Genomic DNA, 10,363 nt, shown 5'->3' with positions numbered 1-10,363 from the left:
CATATTGCTGGCGGTGGGTGGAATCCTTTAAAAATCCCAAAACGGCGCATTTGTTCACGTGTGTGTAACAGTGCAGCCTTTTTTTTTGCAATTAAGATTGGTCCATTTACTTAGGGATGTTCCCTAACGGCTTTTAAGGTAACTTTTGTGTGTAGATTACAAAACAGAGCTGTTTTTCTCCATCACGTCAAGTTTTTGTGCTATAGATCCCCATTTTGTTAATTGATTAATACAAATAAAAGAAAGAAATGTGTATTCAGATAAAACGAAGATGGAAAAGGTACAAGCGTTAAAAGAAAAAAAAAATAGAACATGCAATGATATGAATATGATAGTGCTGACCTATTGGCAGCTGCACAGTCCTCTCACCACACTGTCTCAATTTTGACTGCACAAACAAGTTGCCACGTAGCTGTGGTTGAGTAACCAGTTTTTCGTACTACAGCTAATCAGTGGAATTTTGTTTATCAGGAGGATAAGAAGTGGAGGAAACAAACTTAACCTGCTAGGAAAAAACTTACTGCAATTTTCGGATCTGCATCCCAACTTTAGTTCTAATCAACAGAAAAATACCCCCCCAAAAAAAAAAAACACCCATACGTATGACCGACCAATAGTACATACCGAAAAATGGACCAAATTATGACATAGGAGGTTCACAGGTGCATCTCAAATTACAATATGGTGTCAAAAATTATTTTAAAAAATGTATCCGATATAAACAAGTGACAGAAAAGGAAAGCAAAATGGCCATCATCGGAAGCGTTGGCGACGTGACCTGGTCAAGACCGGCTGGGGGCGTCGTGTTTACCTCGCACCCGCCTGTGTGGCCCAAGGAGCTTGGAGTGGGTGGGCACTACCGAGATGAACTCACAAAGTCGGCACTGTCCCGACAGTTGGGTACACATCTCGTCCCGCCCTCCCGGCCTCCCACTTAACTCTGCTCTTCTCTCACCCGTACCTTACAGAAGCCTCCACATTCGCTTCTCAGATCCTCTCCTGCGCTTCACTTCTTATTATTTCAGCAGATTGAGGACGTCTCCTCGTCATGATCCGCAGCAGCACCTGCAGATTGCTGGTCCTCCTGGGCCTCTTGGTGGTCTTTGTACGTGCAGGTAAAAAAATAAAAATACAATGTGTTCATCTGATTAGTAATTGGCAAAGAACTCAATCTTCTAGTTCAGGGATGGGCAAACGGATTTGAGACAAAAATGACAATTTAAATATGGACAAAATATGTTCTCGTGATATATTTTCATTTTTTTGTTATATGTTTTTAAATGCATTTATAAAAGATCCACTACGACTATCCTAACCCAACAACAAATAACCAGATGTGATTCCCCGCCTCATTTCAAAGGGCTCTCTTGCATAAAAATGTCCATTCAAGGACAGCAAAACACAACATGTAAGAAGTCTTGTTTTCTTTTTTGTAATAATTGTAATATTATTCAGGCACTATGTTTGTCCTGCATATCATTCCAAAATTATTAGAACCCCTCATGTTATAGTAAAGGGTGGTGTAAGACCCAATGTCTGCCATCTAGTGGTTAATGGTGATATTACAATTTAAAACTACAGCTGACCCTGCATATTCAGTTCGACACTCGGATTTGCATATTCATGGTTTATTTTTTTTTTTATACTTTTAAATATTTCGAGTTTTTTTTTTTTTACCCACCTCAAGAATGTTTTCCCTGTTTTTTGTGAAAAACATATTGAATGTTTATCAGCGGGTTTTTTTAAATTAATTTTTTTAAGGAGAATTTTGATGGTTTATTTAAAAAAGAGCAATCAAAGACCATTCAGAGTGTGGTCATACGGTCCATCCCTGATATATTTTTTTAATTCTGCATGCTTTAATGAAGAAGTGACCTGTGTGCATGAATGGTACAGTATGTGTCCCCTTACATGCAGGCTGAGGTAAATGATGCACTTGTAGACGCTGTGAAAGCTTCTCTTTGACAATCAGGGAGGCAAAGTAGTAATGGCGCCGTCTTTGAAGGGAGTTGGACAGAGTTTGTCCATGAAAAGGGAGTAATTAATATGTGCGTATTCTCAGCATTTCATCAGTGCTACTGGGGGGCACACATATGACCACACACTTAAAAAATGCCGTTATGGACAAAATTGAACCAATATACATCATATTATCTTAATATAGTTCAAGCACGATGCATTTATACAATATCCAGCCTTCAACAACAAGCGGTTTGAACAATCAAAAAATAACCACATACTGTGATAAATGCAAGAACCCATTGTCAGCAATGTCTGCCATCTAGTGGTGAACGGTGACATTACAACTTCAAACTATATTGCGCGTATAATTGATGCCTGAAATGAAATGTATTGGAATGTATAAAATTTTTTAACCCCAAAATTAGTCAAAACATGCTGATATGCTTTTTAAATGAAAAATGGGGACCGGCTTTCCAATAAAAATAAATAAGTTAAAAATATATTTAATAAATAAAAAGCAGTGAATAGGTGAATCTGATCCGTGGCCGTGGGTTTCGTACCACAAGTATGTGCAGGGGTCTAATATAGTTGAAGAACCATAATGCTGATAAACCATCAATATGCATTTTAAATGAAAAACGGGCTGCCTTTCCCCAAAAAATAAAACATATTTTTTTGTTTTTTTTCCTAATTAAGGGGCCACTCAGAGTTAGGGCGCATCCCTGATTTAGATATTTGGACACATTTGGTCATCTGTTTACTTACCTGAGCAGAACTGAGGTCAACAACAACGCTGGGTTTAAGAAGCAAAAGATATGTGGATGAATGGAAACGGATGGATGCATGTCACTGAAGTCAGCTACTAAATTACTCATACTATAATTGACAACTTTTTAGCTACTTTTTGCAATTTCTTTTAAGATCTGTAGCACCTTTTTTTAATGTAACATTTAAAAAATTTTTTTTTTTAAACATTTACAATATAACACTTAACAGATTTAATCCTACTGACTACTAAGAGAAAACCCATGTGGATTTCGAACCCTGAACATCCTGACTGAGATGTCTAAAAGAGTAATGAGAATGGAGTGCAAGGAAAACACAGGTAGGCCAAAGTCCGGCTTCAAACACCCAACCTCAGAACTGTGGGGCATTTACACTTCATTTTCCCCCCAAACTACCGTATACACTTACTGTATACTTTATTTCTTTTTTGTCTTTGTACTACCCTGTATGTACTTTAGTTAGACTAGTTTTAATTGTTATACTTTCTATTACTTTACTACTAGAGCTTCTATAATGGGCATTTATTTCCATTCATTGAATTATTTCCATTAGCATATCTTCCTCGGTTATATATGCATAGCTGGTACAATATATATGTATATATTTATAATTTGTAATAATTTTTTTAATATTTTTTATTAAAAAAAAATATTCAGTGGTGCCTTGTGATAAATGTAATTTGTTCTTTTATTAATGAAAAATATCTATATGATGATAAATTCTATATAATGATAATATCTATATATTTTTCATTATATATAACTAAGCACCTGACACAACGAGGCTGTTTTGGACTCAGACGCAGAGGAAGCGGTGGAGGGTTAAGCAGCTTTTAATTAACAAAACAAAAGCTCTTTGTGGAAAGGGAGAAAATAAAGGCTATTCAAAAATTAACTGAAAGCGCTCCAAAAAGGGAGGAAGTTCAAACTACATTCAAAAACAAAAATCACTCTATGACTAAACAAAACTAAGCTATACAAAAATTACAAACAAAGGTTCTCTCACGAGACAAGGCAATAAAGGCATCAAGGCAAAAAGGTAACAAGGCTGTGGTCTATGGCAGGCTTCAGTGGCTCTAACGAAAACACTTCGGCACAAGACAGGGGGAACGCAGACTATTTAACACGTGAGGGTAATGGGGCACAGGTGGACACAATCAGGGATCAGGGTTGACACAGACACCACACGAGGAAGGGCAAGTGACCTGAAACGAGAGGAGTCAGACTTTTCAAAATAAAACAGGAAATGACAAGACACCCTCACCGCGGTGTGACAGCACCAATGAATAAAAAAAAATAAAATAAACAATTTTAAAAATTACAAATTATAAATACTGTATATGTATTGTACCAAGGCGGCACAGTGGTTGACTGGTTAGCATGTCCGCCTCCCAGTGCAGAGGACGTGAGATCGAGTCCGGGCTTCGGCCTTCCTGGGTGGAGTTTGCATGTTCTACCCGTGCTTGCGTGGGTTTTCTCCGGGTGCTCCGGTTTCCTCCCACATTCCAAAAACATGCATGGCAGGTAAATTGAACACTCCAAATTGTCCATAGGTGTGATTGTGAGTGTGGATGGTTGTTCGTCTCTGTGTGCCCTGCGATTGGCTGGTAACCAGTTCAGGGTGTACCCCGCCTACTGCCCGAAGCCAGCTGGGATAGGCGCCAGCACCCCCCGCGACCCTTGTGAGGACAAGTGGTTAAGAAAATGGACAGATGGATGGATATATTGTACCATGATATAATGATAATATCTATATATTTTTCATTATATGTAACTAATAAAATAACTATTTAATTACTGAGCTAATTTGTTATTTTATTAGTTATATATAATGAAAAATATCTATATAATGATTATCTAAACATTTTTCATTATATATAACTAATAAAATAACTAAATTGTATCAGGCACCACTGAATAAAAAAAAAAATGATTACAAAATGATTACAAATTATAAATATATCTATTGCATCAGCTATGTTATGTAAAATTCAGTGGTGCCTTGTGATACAATTTAATAATATCTATATATTATCATTATATAGATATTTTTCATATCTAATAAACTAATAACTTATAAAAGAACACATTAAATTAAATCTCAAGGCACCACTGAATTTTTTTTTCTTTTTTCGATTCAGTGGTGCCTTGTGATACAATTATTTTTTTAAAATGATTAAAAATATATATAAATATATCTATTGTACCAGCTAGATATGCTATTGAAAAAAAATTGAAATAATTGAATGAATAAAAGATATTATCATTATATAGATATTTTTAATTATAATTAAAGAACAAATTAAATTGTATTACAAGGCACCACTGAATCGAAACAATAAGCAAATAATTCAGATTTACAATTTACTGTTTGCCACATAGCTGTTGATGTTAAGTCAGTGTCAGTGTGGAACATCTTTGGACCATTTTCCCATCAAGCTGTCGTCATGGAAACAAGTCTCCATGTTCTTGTTTGTTGCCTTTCCAGTCGGATCAGCCTTTCTCAAACCGCTCCATCAACAAGTTTGTTTGACAAACAGAACCTGGCCGCTGTCCGCTTTGGGGCAGGCCGGTTGTTACCGGTCGCCGGCCCAGCAAGCACAAGCCGCCTTTTGTACGCCGGCCCTGAACGCCGCATTGATGGCGCTTCTGGCCCGAGGCCCGCGCCTGCAAAAACCTCCCGTCCTGCTACGGGGACAGGAAGCTTCTGGCTCAACACAAATACTCACCAAGCTAAAAAGACGCCGCTTGGCATCCATTTCATGCTGAATTACCATCAGAGGTGGCAAAAGTTTTCACGCTCTGTACTTAGTATACTTAGTATAGTACACTTACTATAAAAAGTTTACACACCCCTCTTCTGTTGCAGGTTTTTGTGATCTAAAGAAATTAGACTTTTTTTTAACCATTAAAATTGAGGAGGGGGACAAAATATTTTTATGCGCATAAGTAAAAATAACTGAGATAATGTGGTTGCAAAAGTGTGCACACCCTCCTAAAACTAGGGATGCTGCAATGATTTGAATTATCCAAGCCCATGTGTCAAACCCATGTTAAATGGTTATCAGCATTTAAAATCCCAAATGAAGTTCGGATGTTTTAGTAGGCCTTTCCTGAAATTTTGGTAGTCGCATCTTACAGCACAAGGCATAGAATTAATATTCAAGTACAGTACAGATATCTGAAAATATACTCAAGTACACTAATAAAGCATTTGTACTTGGTTACTTCTCAGCAAATGACAGTCGAGAAGAAACAAGAGCAAAGAGTTCAGTGAAGACATCACAGGCCAACAGAGTCAATTTTGAATAAGGCCCAGCGTCAACATTTTTGGATGGTTTTGTTGGTATGTGCTGAGTCAATGTGTGCGTGAATGGACTGGCTTGTGTTTTTGTGTGAATGGATTGGCTTGTGTATGCCAAGTTTGTTTGTATAGTTGACTATATATGAACATTTTCCAAGGGTTTCACATACGTTCTAAAAGAAAAAAGTGCCATTTTACGTTAAGGGCAAATTTGACACTACCCCACCAAATCCAGCAGGTGGCGCAAGAATGACAAAAACCTCTTGTTGTCCCACAAATTTTTGCTCTTTGGTCCAGAAAGGCATGCTGGCCCGACTTCAGGGGTTTTGGAAGTATTTCAGTCGGTTTTAAGAAGTAACCACAAGACTTAATCTTTGCTTGACAAAGGTGGGGGTCCCACAGGGCTCAATTCTCAATCCTTTGTTGTTTTATGTTATGCTTCAGCCAGGGTCTATTAGGCACAAACATGGAATTTGGATGGTTGGCAAATTTTAAAATACATTTCCTGCAGCACACAGGTTGAGTAACTGCATCAAGCAATGTGGTGGTGTACCTAATGACGTGGCCATGGCTGTCATTTTGAAGAACGTCTTCATCTGCTCTTCTTCTGTGATAACCGCCTAGACTTGGGGAGCTTTTCTGCCAGTCCGTGAGCTTCTTTGGAAAGTTGACGGAAGGAAAAAAACAACATGTGAGGAGGCCACTTGAAGCTCAAACGGACAAAATGTTGCCTCGCTACAAAGACTTCCTTATACTCCCCTCCTGAGCTGTTAGGGGGCACACAGAAAACCCTTATGGACCACTCAAACGTACCAACGCTAACCTCGTTTTATATCAACTCACCTTCAAATCCACTTTTTTTTTCTTTCCATTTTGCAGACACGGTTGCTGACCCGTCGACGGATAACCAAGACATCGTGTCAGGAGAGATCCCCGCTGACGTGGCCCCCACCGGCACCACCACCAAAGAGCCCCCTCATCATATGACCGAGCAGGCCTTCACCTTCGACTACGAGGACGTCACACAAGGCCTCGACGTGGACGAGGAGGAAGGTAAAAGCCGCTTTTTGTCAACTTTCGATCAAGTGTGGATGTAAAAGTTCTCAAATCGGGGGTCTGTAAAAAAAAAAAAAAATTGCAATAAATTATTTTAAAGATTATATAACTCACTTTTGTTGTTGTGGGTGTAATCTCACTTTAAAGGGATTTTGAGCAGCAAAAAGTTACTATTTTGTCCAGAATTAATTTGGTAACTTCATTTTTTCATGTACAATACCTTTAATTTTCCCACTTGTGTCGACTGAAGATGACATCATCTCTGCTGAGGAAGTAGGTAACAACCAATCATGGCTCACCAAACCCAGAAAACAGGTGAGCCATGATTGGTCGTCACCTACTTCCTCAGTAGAGGTGATGTCATCTTCAGCAAGTGGAAAAAATAGTTTTTAAACGTATTAATTGTACATGAAAAATAATGAAATTATCAAATTAATTCAGGATAAAATATTACTTTTTTACTGCTGAAAGTGGCTCAATGAGTCAAGTAGCCCTTTATTTGACCGGAAAACGAAGTATTTCAAGATCAACCTGATTTTTGCTGAAACAATTTCTCTACAATCCTGCTTTTTACGCCAACAGAATGTGTCAGCTATAAGGTTCGTGATTATTGATGTATATTGTGAGATTTGCTATATTTAGAGAAAAACTGGATTTGTTTACTGTAAACGCATAGCGGTATCGGTAAACTGCAATATTTTTGTGCTATCCATTGCGTTGCAAAAAAAAAGATTTACATGTTAATTGGATTTGGTGTTTTTCCGTTTTTGTAAACTACAATAAACTTTCTGGGTTTGTCACGTGACATCACAAATTCTCATGTGTCCTGTGTGTAGGTGTCCTGGGCCCGGGTGCCATCACCGCCATCGTCATTGCCGTCTTCCTCGGAGCGTCCGTCCTGCTGGCGCTCATCGTCATCACGCTTAGGAAATTCACAGCCTCATAGAATGTTTGGATATTTGTGTGCGGGTGTGTCTGGTGTGTGTATTTTTGCTTGTGTAAAATGTGAGTTAATTGATGCTGTGGCAGGTCCCCTCATTGAGAAAGCGTAGCTGCTCTGCTCCAGTCTGTGCTCATTCAGACATGTTTATGCACTTCGGTTTCACAATTTAAAAGTCTCAACGTGTCTGTGACATGTTGACATAAAAATAGGGTGAAAAACTAAACAAAACACCTCACTGTCTTATACAAACCTTGCATGAATTCGCCTGTTTTGAGGGGGCGGGCCTCATCTTGCTCCATATGAAGTTTGTTCTATAGTATGTATTTTGTTACCATGACAACAGACAAGTTGTCTGGCCGTTGTCGTCGTGGTTATTGAGGTCAGGCACACCTGGATTAATCAGTTTGTCCAATCATGAAAGACAGGAAATGAAGGAGTGGTACTGAGTTCAGGAAGTAGTGGATTTGTGCAAAGAGCCCCCCAAAATAAAAAAAAATAAAAAATCACTTCAGTGTGTATGTGCCTCATGGACACGTCACCAAACAAATTCCCACGGTCGCTGTCACTGGCAATCGTGTGTGTGCCTGCTAACACTGTTTGCTAATGTTAATCTGTGCTCTGCTTACCTTTTGGATTTGATAACGGGCAAGGTCATTTCCTCTGTTTTCATTGACGCCAAAAACATTTTAGATCAAAAGATGAATTTGAGACTGAAGTTAAGAATTCCAGCTTTTGTGTCACAGTTTTTAGATGTGCATCTAGATGTGTTCAAAAGCTCAGGACCATCCACCCACTTTTCAAGTGAGCAAAAGTATTGCAATGGCCATTATAAAATTAATAATGAATTTGGTGGCCTAACCCTTACTTAAAACCCCTGGCCGTTATTTTATTTTGAAATGGCTTGGTCAGAACCAACAAAAAGCCAAAAAATGGTCAAATAACGCCCAGGGGTTACAAAATGCTAACAAAAATTGGTTTGTAGACTTCAGAATTTTCTCCCTTAGACTGTGGTCTTCATGTTTGCATAATAACAAATGCATTTTTCACAAGTGAAACTCAAAGCCAAAACAAAACAATAAGCAATCTAATGTTTAAGCAATCAATCTGAGCAACGAGAAACAGCCATCACACATGTTCCAATACTTGAAAAGTGGGTGGGTTCCATCAAAGGGTTCCACTATTTTTAGAGGGGACTTCTTCACAAGGCCAATATTAGATTGCATTTTCACTTGTTTAGGCAGCACTTCCCCACCAAGCAGCCACACTGCACTTTGGCAATTAGTTAAGCGGACCAGATATATTTTCAGAAATAGGCAGCTTTTGTTTTTTAACTCATTCCATTGACGGCTATAGACGTCAAAAATTAATTTGAAATATTTCTATTAGTTTAGCATTTTTTCCACTTCTGTTAACTAGAATATGAAAACCTAGAATTATATTTATTTATTGTACATTTAGAACAGATTTAAATGTTTGATTCATCGTGAGCTCTTTTCTTAAAAATATTTTTTAAAAATGTTATCGTAATTTTAATCACGATTACAAATTTATATTTGTTCTAATACAATAAAAATGTATAGGTTTTCACACTCTTTACTAATTACTAATAGAAATAGTTCAAATTATTTTTTTCTATAGCCGTCAATGGCAGTGAATGAGTTAAGATCACATTCCAGAGGCACCACTATTTGTATACAAGCCATAAAAAAAAAAAATACATAAAAACTTTCATAGCGTGTCACCTTTAAAGCAGCTTTCCTCAAAACTGTCTGGTTCTCCCAGTGGAAACTTCTATCATGTCCACATGATTTCATTTGTTCTCAATTTAATTCATTGGAACCCTTTTACAAATGAACATCTTGTCGTAGTCCGCCTAATGTCACATCAAGTACAGTGTTTGTTTCCCTGCAAATAATTGATGCCCCTCTACAAATATTTAGAATTGTGGCGTCAAAGTACCACGACACCCCTCGACCTTAAAGTTCCTTGGCACCAAGATGATACCAAAGCACTAGAACTCAACTCACTTTAGCATACTTGTTTTTTATATGACTGATTGTTACCGGTACTTTATGTACAACACTTTGTATGCACTTGCAGCTAGCCTGTTTTTAACCTGCTCTACGAATAAAGTTGAATTGAGAGTTGATGAAATGTTACAAATCTGAGTAGACTATACAGGGTAATACCGTATTGGTTTGTGGCCCATTAACAAAATTAGCATGATTGTTCACTTCTGATTGTTTTTGTTTTATATGAGCAAATAGTGTTTGTAGAATTGTATGTATTGATTTAAGTTGTATGAATGTTTAT

General features: G+C 37.7%; 1 protein-coding gene and 1 long non-coding RNA gene across 6 annotated transcripts; one reads left to right on the top strand and one right to left on the bottom strand.

Moving 5' to 3' along the window:
- Nucleotides 1–955: 955 nt before the first annotated feature.
- Nucleotides 956–7,043, bottom strand: LOC144042886 (uncharacterized). Of its 4 annotated transcripts, none has more exons than XR_013291005.1 (3): nt 6,895–7,043; nt 6,605–6,818; nt 956–1,101 (listed from the first exon to the last, which is right to left on the bottom strand). It is a non-coding gene; the product is annotated as an uncharacterized LOC144042886 (long non-coding RNA). The 4 variants fall into 4 exon arrangements; XR_013291004.1 differs by lacking the exon at nt 956–1,101 and adding an exon at nt 3,565–6,502; XR_013291003.1 differs by lacking the exon at nt 956–1,101 and adding an exon at nt 3,565–4,426.
- snorc (secondary ossification center associated regulator of chondrocyte maturation) lies at nt 967–10,363 on the top strand. Of its 2 annotated transcripts, XM_077555933.1 has the most exons (3): nt 967–1,115; nt 6,931–7,104; nt 7,944–10,363. In XM_077555933.1, the coding sequence occupies exons 1-3, from the start codon at nt 1,049–1,051 to the stop codon at nt 8,051–8,053; spliced, it is 351 nt and encodes a 116-aa protein (XP_077412059.1). In that variant the 5' UTR covers nt 967–1,048; the 3' UTR covers nt 8,054–10,363. The 2 variants fall into 2 exon arrangements, with proteins under 2 accessions (XP_077412059.1, XP_077412058.1); XM_077555932.1 differs by lacking the exon at nt 967–1,115 and having other exon boundaries at nt 6,397–7,104.

The sequence above is a fragment of the Vanacampus margaritifer genome, chromosome 2, assembly GCF_051991255.1.
Source record: "Vanacampus margaritifer isolate UIUO_Vmar chromosome 2, RoL_Vmar_1.0, whole genome shotgun sequence".
In the NCBI taxonomy this organism is placed as follows: domain Eukaryota; kingdom Metazoa; phylum Chordata; class Actinopteri; order Syngnathiformes; family Syngnathidae; genus Vanacampus; species Vanacampus margaritifer.
The sequence above is the reverse complement of the archived record's forward strand: the minus strand, read 5'-3'. Positions and strand labels throughout refer to the sequence as shown.

Coding starts and splice junctions, on each gene's coding strand:
- snorc (XM_077555932.1), top strand. CDS start 6,846: ATGGACCACTCAAACGTACCAACGCTAACCTCGTTTTATATCAACTCA. Junction 7,105..7,943: donor CGACGTGGACGAGGAGGAAG/GTAAAAGCCGCT, acceptor TCCTGTGTGTAG/GTGTCCTGGGCCCGGGTGCC.